The 20520-nt window shown below is 45.1% G+C and overlaps 1 protein-coding gene across 1 annotated transcript in view; it reads right to left on the bottom strand.

The window, feature by feature from the left end:
* LOC144600829 (VPS10 domain-containing receptor SorCS1-like) overlaps positions 1-20520 on the bottom strand; it is a 410789-nt gene that overhangs the window by 103336 nt on the left and 286933 nt on the right. Inside the window, 3 exon segments of the mRNA XM_078412718.1 lie at positions 9347-9464; positions 16842-16949; positions 19575-19666. Of these exon segments, the coding sequence (XP_078268844.1) occupies positions 9347-9464; positions 16842-16949; positions 19575-19666 (318 nt within the window).

Below are 20520 nucleotides of genomic sequence, written 5' to 3'. Positions count from 1 at the left end.
CTTCCATGTGCTATCTCTAATCTAAACTGAGCTCTGTAGAAAGTTATGTAGAAAGGAACTGCAGATGCTGGTTTACACAAAAGATAGACACAAAACGCTGGAGTAGTAAAGAGAGTTGTAAATCTGTGGAATTCTCTGCCTCAGAAGGCAGAGGAGGCCAATTCTCTGAATGCATTCAAGAGAGAGCTAGATAGAGCTCAATGATAGCGGAGTCAGGGGATATGGGGAGAAGGCAGGAATGGGGTACTGATTGAGAATGATCAGCCATGATCACATTGAATGGGCTGGCTCAAAGGGCCGATTGGCCTACTCCTGCACCTATTGTCTATTGTAACTCAACGGGTCAGGCAGCATCCCTGGCGTACCTTGAGGAGATTTCGCAGTGGAGCAGACAATATGTGTAGGAATGAACTGCAGATGTTGGTATGCGGAAAGTTATCTGGTCAAATGTGTTGAAAGGATGGGAATTTACGCTGTTGCCATTGGACTTCAGGTCCACGTACCTATAGCTTGTTTATACAGAGATGAACCCAGCCCTTCATGCGACTGCCAGAAATATTTTTCTTTTCAAAAGAGGCAAAACTTTTGAATCAAACAACATGAAGCTGACATTAAAACTCCTGATGCTCACCTTGTTTAGAAACCACATTCATTATTTCCTTCAATGTTAGATAAAAAGAGTTTGATGATTTACTCTTGTGGCAACTTTTTGTGAGATAGAGGGATTGAACTAACTACCATGTGATTAAAAATCTGACAGCTCACCACCGTCCCTTCTCAGCTTGAAGGAAGCAACAGGCAAATGGTTGCAGGAAGATGCAATTTTGTGTCTGGCAGCGTAATAACTCAAAGCAAAGGAGCTAAGCTACTGAACGATAAGACACGGGCAACAATTCTCCCCCCTTCCTCCCTCTCGCATTTCTTGATGTGCCGAAGCCATTGATCTCGGCCTTGCTGTAAAGGAGGAGCCACATAAAAGAGTCCAGGAAGGGAGAGAGAGCAAAAAAAATCAAAGCAGGATCCACTTGAGTCTGCTCACGCTGCAGATTAAAGGACAGCTGCTCAGGGGTACCAAAAAGCAGGCTGCCTGCTGCTTACAGCGACGTGACAGGGTGGGGGCAGAGTGTCGGAGTGATGGGGAACAGAGAGGAAACAGAAACACAGCATTTCACAGGGTGTTAGCCAAGCCTCCATCACCACCCCTGGCAGTGTGGTCCAGGCACCCACTGTGTGAAAAAACGCCTGCCCCACACATCTACTTTGTACTTTGCTTCTCTCACCTTAAAACTATGGCAAAAATGGCAAAAGGCATTTGCCCCAAAAGTCTTTAAAACTATGGCCTCTAGTATTTGAGATTCCCACCCTGGAAATCAGGTTCCGACTGTCTACTCCAGACTTATGCCTCACATAATTTTATATGTTTCTCTCAAAAAGTTTACTTTTTCTCAAAAGTGGCATTTTGTTAATTATTATCAGTGTGTACCAGGCACCCACTACACTCTGTTAAAAAAAAAACTTGTTTCCTTTAAACTTTGCTACTCTCACCTTAAAGCTACTCATTGCATTTGTTTAAAAAAATTGACTCAAATATTTGACATTTTGAATGTAATTTACATTTGCACGTCAGTAGATTTTAACATTCGTCACTAACAATATTTCCAGAAATACAGAGTGGAAATTGAAACACAGAGTGGAAAGTTTGGGAGAAAGGCAGCAATAAATGTGCAAGCTTAACCATTCCTGCCTGGAGCTCGTTAAAAATGGAAACAATGGAAAATAAAAAATGGAAGACATAGGTGCCCATCTATTCTCCCCGTCAAAATGTTTCCTGAAGTTATGGTGGCTTTAAACAATGGAGTAAAATATATTTGGACAGGCACATGGATAGGAAAGGTTCAGAGGGATATGGGCTAAATGCGGGCAGGTGGGACTAGCATAGGTGGGGGCCTTGGTTGGCATGGGCAAGTTGTGCTGAAGGGCCTGCTTCCATGTGGTGCGACTACGATACGATACAACACGATACGATAGAACCTTATTTATCCCAGGAGGGAAATTGATCTGCCAACAGTCATAAAAATACAAAATACATGAAACATGAAATTAAAGTGACCAGTGGAAAGGCTTGGGGGATGTTGAAAGATTGGGGAGTGTTGGGGGGGGGGGGGGGGGGGGAAACCAGTCTCAGTCTACCACAACAGAAGGGAGAGGAGTTGTAAAGTTTGATAGCCACAGGGAAGAAGGATCTCCTGTGGCGTTCTGTCCTGCATCTTAGTGGAACCAGTCTGTTGCTGAAGGCACTCCTCAGGTTGACCAGTGTGTCATGGAGGTGTGAGCTGTATTGCCCAGGATGCTCCACAGTTTGAGGGGCATCCTCCCCTCTAAGACCACCTCCCATGAATCCAGGGCGGAGCCAGCCTTCCTGATGAGCTTGTCCGCAGCCTTCGCCCTGCTGCCCCAGCACACGACAGCGAATGAGAAGGCACTGGCTACCTCTATGAGTAAATGGTAAATTTGCTGTCGACTCACATATCAGCCCCCACCTCTTCACCTGCATTTACCTGAACATTAGCAAATCTGATAACTTTGTCTATAACAATCTTCGAGTTGAGACACAGGAAACTGCAGATGCTGGAATCTTGAGCAAAAAAAAGTGCTGGAGGAACACAACAAGTCAGGCAGCATCTGGGGAAGGAATAAGGTGCTGCCCAACCTGCTGAGTTCCACCAACACATTCTTTTATGCACAATCCCAAAAATTCCTGGTCAATATTGCTGATTAACGTCAAAATATAGTGACCAGTCCTCTGCTGCTATCTACCTCATTGGATACCCTCGGACTATCGTTGATCGGACTTTACAGGACTTTATCTTGCACTAAATGTTATTCCCTTTATCATGTATCTGTACACTGCGGACAGCTTGATTGTAATCATGTATAGTCTTTCTGCTGACATGTTAGTATGTGCTAACAACAGTTCATGTCATCATCTGCCCTCTTCCACTTTGTCAACATGAAGCTGACATTAAAACTCCTGTTGCTCACCTTGTTTAGGAACTACATTCATTATTTTTCTTCATTTTCGGATAAAAGAGTTTGATGATCTACTCTTTTGGGAACGTTTTGGCAGATAAGAGGGATTGAACTAACTACCATATGATTAAATATCTAACCTTTTGTTAAATCTCATTTCCCCCCTCTCCCCGACTCTCAGTCTGAAGAAGGGTCTCGACCCGAAAAGTCTCCTATTCCGTTTCTCCAGAGATGCTGCCTGACCCGCTGAGTTACTCCAGCATTTTGTGTCTATCACCCGTGACTTAGGCCCTGCTTTGAGAGGGCAGATTTAGTTATGTAAATGCCAGGATCAAGCAGATGGGAGCCTGCCTGCTGAAATCTGAGCTAAAGTAGCGTCAGAACAGCTCAAATAGCCAACTGGAGATCGGCTGTTGCTGGCACCTTGGCCAAGGTTTGCAATTTGCCTGCTTCAAAACCTTCAGCCTAACCTGAGGAGAAGGGGCAACCTTTCCACTGGAGTAGAATGCTGATCCTGTTTGACAGCTTTAAAGATGCTTTCAAGCCTGCACAACCAAAACATCACAAAGGGGGAGAACGGTGAATAAGCCTGTGGCCCCTGCAGGTCAGGATCAAACCTGGGTCGCTGGAACTGTGAAGGAGTAATGCTTACAGCTTCACCACCATGTCTCCTTCCAGATCAGAGCTCACACATCCTGGGACCATCACCAAATAACAACATTGAAATAGAGAATGACTCAATAAAACACCCCCGCTACCCTCTCTACTTCATGATCCTGTTCCAGCTTTCAGTAAGATTGTGTCCTATCTGTTATCCAACTCTATATATTTGTGTTTTCTCCATATCATTTAAAAGACATTTGGATAGGTACATGGATAGGAGAGGCTTAGAGTGATTTCGGCCAAACACAGGCAGGTGGAACTAGTGTAGATGGGACATCTTGGCAAGTTCGGTCAAAGGGCCTGTTTCCGTGCCGTATGACTCAATAACTCTAAAATCTTTGGTTAGATGAGCATAGTAATCAAAGCTTTAGACTTTCGACTTTAGAGACACTGCATAGAAACAGGCCCTTGGGCCCATTGAGTCCGCACACTAACACTATCCCACATACAATTTTACTGAATTTTACAATTTTGCTCTGTACAGACAAAACCCAGAGTCAGGATCAAACCTGGGTCTCTGGAGCTGTAAAGGCAGCAACTCTACCGCTGCACCACTGTGCTGTCTCTGTAAGCCAACTCATTGCCACCCACTTAGCTGAGCAGGACGGCAGCAAACCAAGGCAAGTGTGCACCACCACCTGCCCAAAGATAATTAGAGATGGGCAATAAATAGGATGCACCTTACCACGACACCACATTGCAAATAAGGGGGATTGGTGAGGTGAATGTACGCGGTCTTTTCCCCAGAGTACTGGAATGAAGAACTAGAGGAGATAGGTTTAAGATGAGGGGAGTAAGATTTATTAGGAACCTGAGGGGCAATTTTTTCACACAGAGGGTGGATGGTTTATGGAATGAGCTGCTTGAGGAAGTAGTTGAGGCAGATACAATAGCAGCATTTAAGAGACATTTGGACAGGAACATGGATGAGAAAGATTTAGAGGGATATGGGTCAAATGCAGGAAGGTCAGACTTGCTTAGATGCATATTTTTGCCCACACCGGCTAACATGTCCCAGCTACACTAGTCCCACCTGCCTGCACTTGGCCCATATTCCTCCAAACCTGTCCTATCCATGTACCTGTCTGTTTCGTAAACATTGGGATAGTCCCAGCCTCAACTACCTCCTCTGGCAGCTAGTTCCATACACCCACCACCCTTTGTGTGAAAAAGTTACCCCTCAGATTCCTATTAAATCTTTTCCCCTTCACCTTGCACCTATGTTCTCTGGTCCTCAATTCCCCTACTCTGGGCAAGAGACTCTGTGCATCTACCCGACCTATTCCTCTCATGATTTTGCATATGTCTATAAGATCACCCCTCATCCTCCTGTGGTCCAAGGAGTAGAGAGTATGAGGCAGCAGCAGAGTATTTGGGAGACTCGAGATGTTGCTTCAGAGTCGACGTTATGTGTGGTGAGAACGGGCTCTGTGATGTGAAGCTGGTTTAACAAGCAGTAAGGCTGTCACTGAACCGAGCCGTCGCCATGCATGAAACACTGAGACTTATTTGATTCAGCTTCAATCCTGCGCGGATTGGCGTCTGCTGAATCGGGCTGGGTTCTGCGCGTTGTCAACTTTGATCCGCTGCCACGCTGGCGGGCTGCCTTCTGCACCGCGTCTCAACAAAACCCCTTCAGTTGTATTCATCGAGGATCGTCCCTGAGTGACAGACTGCTGGCCACCGCTCACCCTCCTGTACACCTTATGTACCAGATGTCACAAGGCAGGAGGGACGGTAATTAGACCAGCAAAGTGAACTGTCAATTGGAAATTAATTATGTTAAGGCTGCAGGCAAAATATGTCATGTGAGACCCATTAAAACCAACTGGGATAATTCAGGGCAATTAAATCACGACTGGAGAGATAGGTTATTGGATTCTGAAGCCATTAGCTGTGGTGAGAGTGGTGTCTTTGCACTGCATGCTCTGCCTTTTGTTGAAGTCCCCGAGAAATGCAGAAGGACAAGCCTGGTAAATTATTTACTTGCTGCTCTGGAACCCACATACTATAGACAATAGACAATAGACAATAGACAATAGACAATAGGTGCAGGAGTAGGCCATTCAGCCCTTCGAGCCAGCACCGCCATTCAATGCGATCATGGCTGATCATTCTCAATCAGTACCCCGTTCCTGCCTTCTCCCCATACCCCCTCACTCCGCTATCCTTAAGAGCTCTATCCAGCTCTCTCTTGAAAGCATCCAACGAAATGGCCTCCACTGCCTTCTGAGGCAGAGAATTCCACACCTTCACCACTCTCTGACTGAAAAAGTTCTTCCTCATCTCCGTTCTAAATGGCCTACCCCTTATTCTTAAACTGTGGCCCCTTGTTCTGGACTCCCCCAACATTGGGAACATGTTTCCTGCCTCTAATGTGTCCAATCCCCTAATTATCTTATATGTTTCAATAAGATCCCCCCTCATCCTTCTAAATTCCAGTGTATACAAGCCCAATCGCTCCAGCCTTTCAACATACGACAGTCCCGCCATTCCGGGAATTAACCTAGTGAACCTACGCTGCACGCCCTCCATAGCAAGAATATCCTTCCTCAAATTTGGAGACCAAAACTGCACACAGTACTCCAGGTGCGGTCTCACCAGGGCCTGGTACAACTGTAGAAGGACCTCTTTGCTCCTATACTCAACTCCTCTTGTTATGAAGGCCAACATTCCATTGGCTTTCTTCACTGCCTGCTGTACCTGCATGCTTCCTTTCATTGACTGATGCACTAGGACACCCAGATCTCGTTGAACTCCCCCTCCTCCTAACTTGACACCATTCAGATAATAATCTGCCTTTCTATTCTTACTTCCAAAGTGAATAACCTCACACTTATCTACATTAAACTGCATCTGCCATGTATCCGCCCACTCACACAACCTGTCCAAGCCACCCTGCAGCCTTATTGCATCTTCCTCACAATTCACACTACCCCCCAGCTTAGTATCATCTGCAAACTTGCTAATGGTACTTTTAATCCCTTCGTCTAAGTCATTAATGTATATCGTAAATAGCTGGGGTCCCAGCACCGAACCTTGCGGTACCCCACTGGTCACTGCCTGCCATTCCGAAAGGGACCCATTTATCCCCACTCTTTGCTTTCTGTCTGTCAACCAATTTTCTATCCATGTCAGTACCCTACCCCCAATACCATGTGCCCTAATTTTGCCCACTAATCTCCTATGTGGGACCTTGTCGAAGGCTTGCTGAAAGTCGAGGTACACCACATCCACTGACTCTCCCCTGTCAATTTTATAGTTGCATCCTCAAAAAATTCCAGTAGATTTATCAAGCATGATTTCCCCTTCGTAAATCCATGCTGACTCGGAATGATCCTGTTACCGCTATCCAAATGCTCAGCAATTTCGTCTTTTATAATTGACTCCAGCATCTTCCCCACCACTGATGTCAGACTAACTGGTCTATAATTACCCGTTTTCTCTCTCCCTCCTTTCTTAAAAAGTGGGATAACATTTGCTATCCTCCAATCCACAGGAACTGATCCTGAATCTATAGAACATTGAAAAATGATCTCCAATGCTTCCACTATTTCTAGAGCCACCTCCTTAAGTACCCTGGGATGCAGACCATCAGGCCCTGGGGATTTATCAGCCTTCAGTCCCATCAGTCTACCCAAAACCATTTCCTGCCTAATGTGGATTTCCTTCAGTTCCTCCATCACCCTAGGTTCTCCGGCCCCTAGAACATTTGGGAGATTGTGTGTATCTTCCTCAGTGAAGACAGATCCAAAGTAACGGTTTAACTCGTCTGCCATTTCTTTGTTCCCCATAATAAATTCCCCTGCTTCTGTCTTCAAGGGACCCACATTTGCCTTGACTATTTTTTTCCTCTTCACGTACCTAAAAAAACTTTTGCTATCCTCCTTTATATTATTGGCTAGTTTACCCTCGTACCTCATCTTTTCTCCCCGTATTGCCTTTTTAGTTAACTTTTGTTGCTCTTTAAAAGAGTCCCAATCCTCTGTCTTCCCACTCTTCTTTGCTATGTTATACTTCCTCTCCTTAATTTTTATGCTGTCCCTGACTTCCCTTGTCAGCCACAGGTGTCTCTTACTCCCCTTAGAGTCTTTCCACCTCTTTGGAATAAATTGATCCTGCAACCTCTGCATTATTCCCAGGAATACCTGCCATTGCTGTTCTACCGTCTTCCCTGCTAGGGCCTCCTTCCAGTCAATTTTGGCCAGCTCCTGCCTCATGCCTCTGTAATCCCCTTTGCTATACTGTAATACTGACACTTCCGATTTTCCCATCTGCCTTTCCATTTGCAGAGTAAAACTTATCATGTTGTGATCACTGCCTCCTAATGGCTCTTTTACCTCTAGTCCCCTTATCAGATCAGGATCATTACACAACACTAAATCCAGAATTGCCTTCTCCCTGGTAGGCTCCAGTACAAGCTGTTCTAAGAATCCATCTCGAAGGCACTCTACAAACTCTCTTTCCTGGGGTCCATTTCCAACCTGATTTTCCCAGTCTACCTGCATGTTGAAATCTCCCATAACCACCGTACCATTACATTTTTGACACGCCAATTTTATCTCCTGATTCAACTTGCACCCTATGTCGAGGCTACTGTTTGGGGGCCTATAGATAACTCCCATTAGGGTATTTTTACCCTTACAATTTCTCATTTCTATCCATACTGATTCAACATCTCCTGATTCTATGTCACCCCTTGCAAGGGAATGAATATCATTCCTTACCATCAGAGCAACCCCACCCCCTCTGCCCACCTGTCTGTCTTTTCTATACGTTGTGTGCCCCTGAATATTCAGTTCCCAGCCCTGGTCCTCTTGTAGCCATGTCTCAGTGATCCCTACAACATCATACTTGCCCATGACTAACTGAGCCTCAAGCTCATCCACTTTATTTTTTATACTATGCGCATTTAAGTACAACACTTTAACTTCTGTATTTACCTCCCCTCTCACATCGGTCACAATTGGCCCTGCCCTTAATTTCTTTTCCCCTCTAGAACTTCTGTTCCCATTCTTACTGACGAGGTTTGACCCATCGCAAAGAGAAGGCTTGGCCTTTTAATTTCAGTGCCCATAACGTACACCAAGTCACAGGGTCACTGATGCTGCAGGCACAACACAGATGTATGGTGAGGTGGGGGGAGGTGAGGGGGTAAGATGGTCCCAGGGAGAATTAAGTGGGTTGGCTGGCAAAAGAGCTGTGTTGGTGGAGGGGTAGAGAACCGGGTGAGGTGTGATTTACTTTAGTTTATTGTTAAGTGTACCGAGGTACAGTAAAAGAGCATTTTTGCTGCTTGCTCTCCAGACATTGGAAAGATTATACATGATTACAATCGAGCCATCCACAGGATAAAGGGAATAGCGTTTAGTGCAAGATAAAGTCCAGTGAAGTCTGATTAAAGATCGTCCATGGGTCTCCAATGAGGTGGATGGTAGCTCAGGACCGCTCTCTAGTTGTTGATAGGATGGTTCAATTGCCCAACAACAGCTGGGAAGCAACTGTCCCTGTTTGGTGGGGAAGGGGAATTAATGAAAGGAATGAGGAGAGAAGGTAGTGCAGGGAAATGTATAGAAAGGGAGAAGGTGGGAGAAGGAGAGTTAGAGGAATTCGTGTTGGACTGGGGAAGGTCGAAGATGGTGCCATCACTCACCTGAGTGTGGAGCGTCCAGGCCTGGAAGTCGTTCTCCATACACTTCCTACTGAAGATAGACCTGTAGTCCACTTTGACCAGTTGCCATTCAGAGCGGCGGCTGAGATGGCCAAACACACTGCCAATGGCAAAAAGAAACAAGAGGGCTCAATATGAATCCATGCGAATAACATTTGCCCTTCTTTTTAGTTCAGTTTAGTTTAGAGATGCAACATGGAAACAGGCCCTTCTGCCCACTGAATCCATGCCGACCAGCGATCACCCATACACTAGTTCTATCCCACACACGAGGGACACTTTATAGAAGCTAATTAACCTACAAGCACCCGGAGTGATCCCATGTGGGCACAGAGAGAATGTACGAACTCCGTACAGAGTTCGCACCCATTGTCAGGATCCAACCCGGGTCACAGGAGCTGTGAGGCAGCAACTCTACTGCTGTGCCACTGTGCTGCCTGTCATTCTATTGATCACATTCACACAATATTTTTTCCAAAGGTAGTGAATACCAAGGTACTATCGCAAGTACTATCGCAACGTTTAAGAAACATTTAGACAGGTACCTGGATTGGACAGGTTTAGTGGGATATGGGCCAAGCGCAGGCATGTGGGACTAGCGTAGATGGGACGCATTGATCAGTGTGGGCAAGTGGGGCTGAAGGGCCCGTTTCCACACTGTATCACTCTATGACTCTGACATTAGTTTGGGTTGTCTGTATTCATGTTTAGTATTATCTGATTTGATTGCTGCATAGTTACTCCAGAATTCTCTGTCTTTTTTTATAAACCAGCATCTGCAGTTCCTTGAAGGGTCTCGACCCAAAACGTCACCCATTCCTTCCCTCCAGAGATGCTGCCTGTTGATCCTTGAAGAAGGATCTCGACCCAAAACGTCATCCATTTCTTCCCTCCAGAGATGCTCCCTCCTGAGTTACTCTAGCTGTTTGTGTCTATCTGCAGTTCCTTGTGTCTCCATGAAAGTATGTTTATTGAAATTGGAATGGATATTTGGAATAAACATGTGTATGAGGGCAGCATTGGTGATGTCGACAGTGTATGGGATATAAGGACGTGTTACTTGGGAACTGGTCTACTTTGACTGGCACCAGACTGAATTGGTTGGATGGCTGTCTGTGCCAGCGGGGTAGTTAACTGGGATCTGGGTTGTTCACATGATGGACTGGGTTACTGAAGTGCCAGGCTTGATTAGCTGGGTACCAGGCATGGTTAGTTGGTTGTCAGTTTTGCTTTGGCTGCTTTGGTTGGATGCCAACTGGATGGATCCCAGTTGGGATAACTGAATGTGAGTCGGATGTAGCCTGGGTTATTTAGATGCCAGGCTGGATTGGTTTGATGCCAGTCACGATTAATTGGATGCCAATCTGTGTTAGGTAGATGTTAACCAAATTTAACAGAGGGCTATTCGGGGTTGATGAAATGCCAGAACCAGTCAGTTGGGGTGTCTGAATTGGATGGAGGTTACACTGGGTTTGTTTGGATGTTCAGACTGAACCAGTTGGGTGCCATTGCAGGCGAGCTTGGTGCCAGACTGCATTGTCTAGTGTCATAGTTTCTTCCCAGCTGTTATCAGGCAACTTGTACCATCCTCTCACTAACTAGAGAGCGGTCCTGACCTTCCATCTACCTCATTGCAGACCTTCAAACTATCTTTAAGCGGATTTTACTGGACTTTATCTTGCACTAAACTTTATTCCCTTTATCCTGTATCTGTACATTATGACCGGCTTGATTTTAATCATTGTAGTCTTTTCACCGACTGGGTAGCATGCAACAAAAAAGCTTTTCACTGTACTTTGGGTACACATGACAATAATAAACTAAACTAAACTAAGCACTCTCTGTTCGTTGGGTATCGGGCTTGGTGCCAGTATACTCTACGGATTTAGTTGGGTGTTAGTCAGGGTTGGATTGGCTGCCTGGATGAGCTAATATTAAACTAGATTAATTGTATGGTGCTCTGTATAAATTGAGTGTCAGACTGAATTAGCTCAGTATGGACTGGGGCTGTTGGTTGTGGAGTGCTTAATGTTGGGCTAGTTTAGTTGAGTGCCAGATTTGTTTAAATGAACACCAGACTGCATTAGCTGGATACCATACTGGATTAGTTGAGCAGTGGGCAATTAATTGGATGCCAGACAGGATTAGTTAAGTACCAGACTGAATTGACTGCATATCTCATGAGGTTAGTTCACTGGAGACACAAGGGCCTGCAGACGCTAGAACTTTGAACTGGAGGAACTCAGTGGGTCAGCAACATCTGAGAATGGACAGGCGACATTTCAGGTCGGGACCCTACTTGAGTCTGAAGAAGGATCCCAACCCGAACCATCGCCTCTCCATTCTCTCCACAGATGCTGCCTGACCCACTGAGTTCCTCAGCACTCTGTGTTTAGGTGAGTTGACTACTGAACCAGGCCAGGCTGGGTTACTTGGGTACTGGACTAGATTAGTTAAATGACCAAATGGATGTCTGACTAGGTTAGTCGATTACCAGACTGGGTTAATTTGGTGGAAGATTGAGTAAGTTGGGTACTGGAGTGTGTCAACTGAGGGTCAGACTGAAATAGATAGATGCCTCTCTGAGTTAATTGGATACGAGCCTGGGTGAATTGTGAGCCAATTCAGGCAGTTAAAATGTTAGAGGAATGAGCTGGATTGACATTGTGATCTCTTCACTTTCCACACTTATTTACAAGCTCTTAGGTACGGCAATTATCTGTGTTTTAGGATATCAACGCACAAGTAGAGTAGAAACAAACATTACTTTACTAATTAAAAATGTAAAACACGCGCGGGTGAATTGTCTAATCAGCATTATTCAATGGCTGGAACGTGCTTAATTTAAAATAAATGGATTAATGTAGCCGCTAATATAAATGACATTTGGGAAGTGTAGGAGATGGAGTTGTATCAATCATGATATGTGTTCTTTGAATTAGACTTTGAAGTGGAAAGGGAGCCCCATAAACAATAGCCTGTATTTCAGCCCAGTGAGAGCTCGGGTAGATGAATAAATGGATGATCAGCGCAAGGGAACACGCTTCAGTGCGGTGCACTGGTATTGCCATTTTGTGCTGAAACAATAATAAATAATTAAGTGCAATTCAATCTTAACAAAACCTCTTCAATCTGGGATACGTCTCAAATTGGCCTGAGCTGATTAACTGGGGCATATTAATTACCACTGAGTTCCTTCCAATAACATGGGGGAGGCGTGGATTTATGCAGGGGCAACCCGCTGGCTCATCCATCAGTGAGCCTACTTGATGTGGGAAGAACTCCCTCGGAATTATTGTCATTTCTCACTCCACCAAGCACGAGCACGGAAAAGCAGTAAATCATTCTATTTTCAGGGTGCGCTTTTAATGGTTTCCCTTCAAGCTTTTCAAAAGGATCTCCAATAAGTTGACACCTGCCTCAATCACTAAAGAATGGAAATCAAGTGACAGGCACAAAACTCCCTGACTATCTATTCCAAGGAAAGACACAAAATGCCAAGCTGCGTCCCTGGAGATCATAGACAGGTGACATTTTGGGTAGGGGCCCTTCTTCATATTAGAGGAAGGGTCTCAACCAGAAAAGTTACTTATCCTTATTCTCCAGGGATGATGCCAGACCCGCTGGGTTATGAAGATGGATCCTGACCTGAAACATCACCTATCTATGTGTTCGCCAGGGATGCAGAACCGGATTCAATCTTGACTACGGGTGCTCCATGTATGGAATTTGTACGTCCTCCCTGTCACCGTGTGGGTTTGCTCCTGGTTGCAAGCATTGCTTCACGTTTTAAAAATCTCCGCCGAGCAGAAGATTCACAGAGCGATTGATGCTGATGTAGAAGAGGCCACCTTCTTTCCATTGCCCGTTTTGCACTGTCACACATTGTCAAGATCAGCCCCGAGCAATTCCAGGAACCATAAGCTGCTGTGGAACACTGTTCAATTTGGTCTAAAAATCTGTCAGTATCTTCCCCTGTGTGCCTCTGTTCAGTGGGTGGCAAGAATTGGGCACTCAGCCCAAGAATTGCAAGACAAAGTGGGTCCAGTACTGTAAGAACAGGATGAGACAAGAATGTGGCAAAGGCCAAAATCAGATCATCTGTGATCTCATTGAATGGTGGAGTCTGGGACTCTGGCGCTGTAAGGCAACGACTCTACCGCTGTGCCACTGTGCTGCCCTGCATCTTAATTCCAAAGCCCATATTGAACATTTTTCAATCGTCCAATCGTTATTTTAACGTATCATTTTTAGAACCTTCTGCAATTGTTAAGTAGGGTTCGGAGAAGTTTAATTCTTTCTGCATTTGTTTTAGTTATTCCTGGGGGACTAAGAACATTGCTTCCTTGAACAGCTGTTTCACTCAGTAGAACGACTCCAGCTGCATGTTTCACATCTTTGTTTATTTTATATCAGCAAGGGGAAGTCAATTGAGGATACTTTTTTAGTTTTTGGTTCCGTTTTGAGATACAGCGCGGAAACAGGCCCTGCGGCCCACTGGGTCGGCACTGACCAGCGATCACCAGTCCACTAGCACTATCCTACACACGAGGGACAATTCACAATCGTTATCAAAGCCAATTGATCTACAAACCTGTACGTCTTTGGCATGTTGGAAGAAACCGGAGCACCCGGAGAAAACCCACGTGGTCACAGGGAGACCGTACAAACTCCCTACAGTCAGCACCCGTATTCGGGATTAAACTCAGGACTCTGGTGCTGTAAGGCAGCAAGTCTACTGGTGCACCACTGTGCCTAATCTAGCTTTGTCTATACTCCAAAGTCTGATGAAAAGTCAACGTGCTGGAGGAACTTTGCTGTCAGGCAGGATCTGTGGAGGGAATGGAGGAATGATGTTATGGGTCAAGACCCTTCTTCAGATTGTAGAAACAAGGGACTGTAAATGCTGGCTTCCAACAAAGGACACAAAGTGTTAGAGTAACTCAGCAGGTCAGGCAACACCTCTAGAGAACATGGATAGGTGACTTTATGTGTCTGAGGAAGGATCCCAACCCGAAACATCGCCGATCAATGGTCTCCTCAGATGCTGCCTGACCCTCTGAGTTACTCCAGCACTTTGTGTCCTTTTTCCCCCCCACTTCTTCAGACTGAGGGAGTAGGAGGGAAAGAAGAAGGGGAGAGGCAGGGCCGTCTTAACGCATGGGCCTGATGGGCACTTGCCCGGGGGCCCACGAGCATAGGGGCCCCATGCTGATCTGTGTATGTTAAGTGACTTGCAATAAATAAATACTACTTTAAAAATGTAGGTTCAATAAGTGCTTTTTTCGCAACATTTTCGGTCACTAAGTGCTTCTCACAGCGATCTGTAAGTGCTTTTCGCAACAATGTAGCACCCTAAGTCCATCGCTAAGTGCTTTTCGGTAAGTGCTTTTCGCCGGCACGACAAGGGGGTGCTGGTAGGGAAAGGGGGGTGGGGGAGAGTAACGGTAGGGGCCCCAGTACACTGCTTTGCCCGGGGGCCCATAATGCTGTAAAAACGGCCCTGGGGAGAGGGGTGGGGGGGGGGGGGGGGGCGGCTAGGGAAAAGCCTGGCAAGTGATAGGTGGATACAGGTGGGGGTGGGTGATTGGCAGATAGATGGAGTAAGTGATAAAGGTTAGAGGTGAAAGGAGACCAAAGACCATCAGATAAGGAAAACAAAATGTGTGAAATGTAAAGCTGGGGAGAGCTTGTTTTCTTGCTCAAGATTATAACATCTACAGTTTCTTAAGAGTCATAAGTCTGATGCCCCATCCAATTTTAGCCACAAGACAAGGCACCAAGTTACCCATGGTTCCCATTCATAATATTCAATACTATGTCTCCAGTTTGTTTTACTGACCATTTCTACGCCTGTTATTCACCAATACAAATACAAAAAGACTGAAGAAAATTAATTTGTTATCCTATTTTGAATCGGGAGTATTTGGGGCAACTGTTTGACGCAAAAATCAGGTTGCTAAGTGCGAGGAGACGCTGCGTTTAATCTGGTAGTGACCGTCTACTCTGGAAGTGAAGGGTGAGAACTCACTGCACACTTTCCACGGGGTTGTTCCCCTGACCCCCAATGGTCACCACCTGGGATCTAACCATCGGTTTTGGAGCTGGGCCTTCAGGCTACCGACAACCTTCATCTTTTAGCTACTGACGATCAATGGAAGGAAGGAACCACAGATGCTGGTTTATACCAAAGATAGACACAAAATGTTGGAGTAACTCATTGGGTCAGGCAGCATCTCTGGAAAACATGGATGGGTGATGTTTCAGGTCGGGACCCTTCTTCAGATTGAAAGTAGGTGGTGTGGGGTGTGGGGGACGATCACCCAGTCAGTGTTCAGTCTGAAGAAGTGTTCCAACCTGAAACCATGAATGGGTTTCTCATGGAATGGGTTTGTTCTATTACTGCCGTGTCCTTCAAGAACAGTTTAGCTGGCACATTTAGTCCCCTGCTTTTCAATGGAAGCTCACTGAGTACAGAGACACCTTTTTCCATGTTTACCCACATCACGACAGTGACCATACTTCAAACGCACTTTAGATCATACCATGTGGAACAGCATCCGTCTCCCCATCAGAACTGCCCCCTCCATCGACTCCTTTAAGTCCAGGCTCAAAACCTATTTCTACTCCCTAGCATTTTAGGCCCTCGGAGGGGGCGCTGTGAACTGTTTATGTATGTGCTGTTATGTTTGTGTGCCATTGTATGTTCGTTTCTTAGTACCTGAACTGATGTGCAGCACTTTGGTCAACATGGCTTGTTTTTAAATGTGCTGTACAAATAAAATTGACTTGACTTGGTTAATAAAAGTGCTAGAAATTCATCACCAGTCAACCACGGGGTGAGGAATGAACTGATAAAATATAACACATCCTAATTCTCCAATGTCTACCAACAGATGATAAATTTCTAAGCACCTAGTTAGAACCAAACATCGAGTACAGCACAGGAAAGGGCCCTTCAGCCCACAATGTTTGTGCCGAACATGATGCTAAATTAAACTGATCACCTGTACTTGCAAATGATCCATATTCCTTTACTCCCTGCATTTCCATATGCCCGTCTAAAAGCTTCTTAAATGCCACTATCCATTAAACCTTCCCTCTCTCACCTTGTAGCTATGCCCCCTGGTGTTGGACATTTCCACCCTGGAAAAAAAGGATCAGACTGTCTACCCAATCTATGCCTCTTATAATTTTATATACTTCTATCAAGTCTCCCCAACAACCTCCGAAGTTCCAGAGAAAACAAGTCAAGTCTACCCAACCTCTCCCTGTACCTGAAACCCTCTAATCCAGGCAGCATTCTGGTAAACATCGTCTCCACAAACTTCCTGTAATGGGTCAACCAGAACTGCATGCAATATTCCAAATATTTATTTTTTCGTTGATCTCAAACCCAAATGATACATCAATGGGTATTATTTTTATCTTTCAAAAATTTAAGGCTGCATTAGTGAAGTAAAATGTCTCTACTCACGTCATGACCAGAGTTTCCTCTCCGGGTTCACCCAGTACACCATCTACAAAGAGAGGAACCGAGGTGAAGCTGTATTTTCTCCAGGACCTCCCTTCATCAAAGCTCAACCTAGTCAAAGCAAGCAAATAATGACGAGAGTGTTACACTGACAAAAAAATAATGGAGCAAAGAGCCTTGAGTATATCAGTAATTTTAGTTTAGTTCAGAGATACAGCATTGATTCGGCCCACCAGGTCCATGCTGACCATTGATCACCCATTTACACGAGTTCTATGTTATCCCATTGCATCCTACACACGAGGGGCAATTTACAGAAGCCAATTAACGTACAAAACTGAACGTCTTTGGAATGCGGGGGGAAACCGGAGCACCTGGAGAAAACTCACATGGTCACAGGGAGAACGTACAAACTTTGCACAGATAGCAATGGTGGTCAGGATTGTACCTGGGTCTCCGGCGCTGTGTGGTAACGGCTGTACCAACTGCCCCACTGTTCCCTTTGTAGCATTGTGGTTATATGATGCAGAGGACTAGGCTAACAACGAGTTCAATACCCCGCCAGGGCAACTTGAGGAATTTAACTTTAGACTTTATAGATACAGTGCGGAAACAGGCCCTTCGGCCCACTGAGTCCTCGCAGGCCAGTGATCACCCCATAAACTGGCACCGTCCCACACACTCGGAACAATTTACAATTTTTACGAAAGCCACTTAACCTACAAACATGTACGTCTTTGGAGTGTGGGAGGAGACCGGCGCACCCGGAGAAAACTCACGCGGTCACAGGGAGAACATACCAACTCCGTACAGTTAGGATCAAAGCCGGGTCTCTGGCGCTGTAAGGCAGCAACTCTACCATTGCGCCACCATGCCACAACTCAGTTAACTAAATTCAGTTGGTTAATTAAATGAAAATCTGGAGATGGACACAAAATGCTGGAGTAAATTAGAGGATCTCTAAAGAAAAGGAATTGCTGATGTTTCAGGTCGAGACCTTTCAGGAATCTATTAAACATGTCCAACTGTCATGAAAGTCCTTCCAATGCCATTTGGGGGATAAAAACCAATGCCCACACCTGGTCTGGCCTATATTTAACTCCAGTCCTGCAGCTCCCTGCATAACGCAACAAACCACTCAGTTCCAATACATTAAAGACGGGCAAAAACATGCCGGATTTGCCAATGATATCGACATTCCGTGAAAATAATATTTCAAATGTGTTTTTCCAGAATGATGAGTGAATTAGGGGGCACTACTACAGGGAGAGGATGGACAGACTTGGATTGTTTTCTCTGGAACACTGGAGATTGCGGGGAGACCTGATAAAAGTATATACAATTAGGAGAGGCATAGATAGGGTAGACAGTCAGAACCCTTTTCCCAGGATGGAGAAATCTAAAACTGGAGGGCATAGCTTTAAGGTGAGAGGGACAATGTTTAAAGGAGATATAGAGAAAAATGCATAGAGTCCTTTACCCAGAGTAGGGCAATCAAGAACCAGAGGACATAGGTTTAAAGTGAGGGGGGAGAGATTTAATAGGAACCTGAGGGGCAATTGTTGACATATGGTAAATGGAATGAACTGTCAGAGGAGGTAGTTGAGGCAAGTACTATCGCAATGTTTAAGAAACATTTAGGCAGTTACATGGTTAGGATGGGTTTGGTGGGATATGGGCCAAATGCAGGCAGGTGGGACTAGTGCAGAAGGAGCATGTTGGTCGGTGTGGGCAAGTTGGGACAAAGGGCCTGTTTTCAAAACTGCATGGTTCTATGACAATGAGATGTTACTCCAGCACCATATGTTTTTTTTGTAAACCAGCATCTGCAGTTCCTTGTGTCTACAGATCAGGCAAGGAGCGGCCAAACAAATTAAATAGACCTGACAGAACTTCAGTGTGAATCAGATGGAAGTCTGGAATTCACTGCAGATTCAGTTCTGCATCAATCCAGCTAAAAAAATCAACTTTCAATTTACAATCCCTGCCATCAGATAAGTTGAAACTAGCACAGGCAGCAATGATTAAAAGAGTCCAGCTAGCAATTGTCGCGGGTGGAATCATTAGTGTTGATATTCTGACAACCGTCTCAGCTAATACTGAGGGAAGCACTGAAGCAAATCCTTAATTTTCTTTAAACTATTCTTCCTGGGATGTGGGTGTCACTGAGCATACCAGCGTTTGTCTCTTGCTCCTTGCTGCCCTTGAGAAGGTGGGAGTGATCCAACTCCTTAGCCGTGTGGTGATGGTGGTCCTACAGCGTTGCCACAAGAGGGTCAGTAAGGACCTTACTCACCCGGGTTCGATCCTCACTACGAGTGCTGTCTGTACGGAGTTTGTACGTTCTCCCTGTGACCGCGTGGGTTTTCTCTGGGTTTTCTCCGGTTTCCTCCCACATTCCAAAGACGTACATGTTTGCGGGTTAATTGGCTTCTGTAAAATTGCCCCCACCTGTGTAGGATGCAAAGGTGGGATAACAGGGGACTAGTGTGCGGGTGATCGATGGTCAGCGTGGGCTCAGTGGGCTGTATCCCTACAGCTGTATCTCTAAACTCTGTAAATTGTAAATTGACCCTAGTATTTAGGATAGTGCTACTGTGCGGGGTGATCGCTGGTCGCTGAGGACCCTAGTGGGCCGAACGGCCTATTTCCACACTGCAGCTCTAAAGACTAAAGTCTAATTGCAGGTGATTGCAAGTTATTTTTGTTAACCAGGATGATAAAAGCAACAATTACCACAGATGGCGGATTGGTTGGGGTGTATGTTTAATGGCCACTAATGCACCACCTTGATCCAGGAATAAAATGCTGTGTTCCTCTTCAAATATCTAAGAAGGAAATACATAGAGATTAATCTCAATCGGGTAGAGACAGGAACATTTGCCAGAATCACCCATTAGTTCAAATTGAAGAAAAATAAATTGATGGCTTTAACAAATCAAATAGAACAATTTTTAGTCTGTGCAATTGGAACAACCTGCTTAACACATTGCAAACACTATATAACTATGATAGCAAAGTAAAGTAAATAATTTGTTATATCAGAAGAATATTAATGATGGTTTGTCATCATCAAAGTGCTTAGTTTAGTTGAGCTGATTGTCGCTTGTATCTGGGTACAGTGAAAAGCCTTTTTGTTGCGTGCTATCCAATCAGCGGAAAGATTACATATGAATACAGTCAAGCCATCCACAGTGTACAGATACAGGATAAAGAGAATAGCATTTAGTACACGATAAAGTCCAGGAAAGTCTGATTAAAGATAGTCTAAGTGTCTCCAATGAGGTAGATGGTAGCTCAGGACCGCACTGTCGTTGGTGATAGGATGGTTCAGTCGATTGAGATGTCGGAGCATTTACAGATATTTGGAACTAACTCCAATGTCCATCATTATGGAACCAATCGTTGAAAGATGTTTATAATAAACATGAAAGTAGTGTTGAGTCACAGAGGGTCATACAGTGTGGAAAGAGGCCCTTTAGCCCAAATTGCCCCATCTACATTAGTCCCACCTGCCTGTGTTTGGCTCACATCCCTCTAAACCAATCCTCCCCATGCGCCTGTCCAAATGTTTTTAATTGTTGTGATAGTACTTGTCTCAACTACCACCTCCGGCAGCTCATTCCATATAACGACTACCTTCTGTGTAAAAAAAGTTGCCTCTCGGGTTCCTATTAAATCT

The sequence above is a fragment of the Rhinoraja longicauda genome, chromosome 16 (genome assembly GCF_053455715.1).
Source record: "Rhinoraja longicauda isolate Sanriku21f chromosome 16, sRhiLon1.1, whole genome shotgun sequence".
Taxonomy (NCBI): Eukaryota; Metazoa; Chordata; class Chondrichthyes; order Rajiformes; family Arhynchobatidae; genus Rhinoraja; species Rhinoraja longicauda.
Note: the sequence above shows the minus strand (reverse complement) of the source record. Positions and strands in the feature narration are given on the sequence as shown.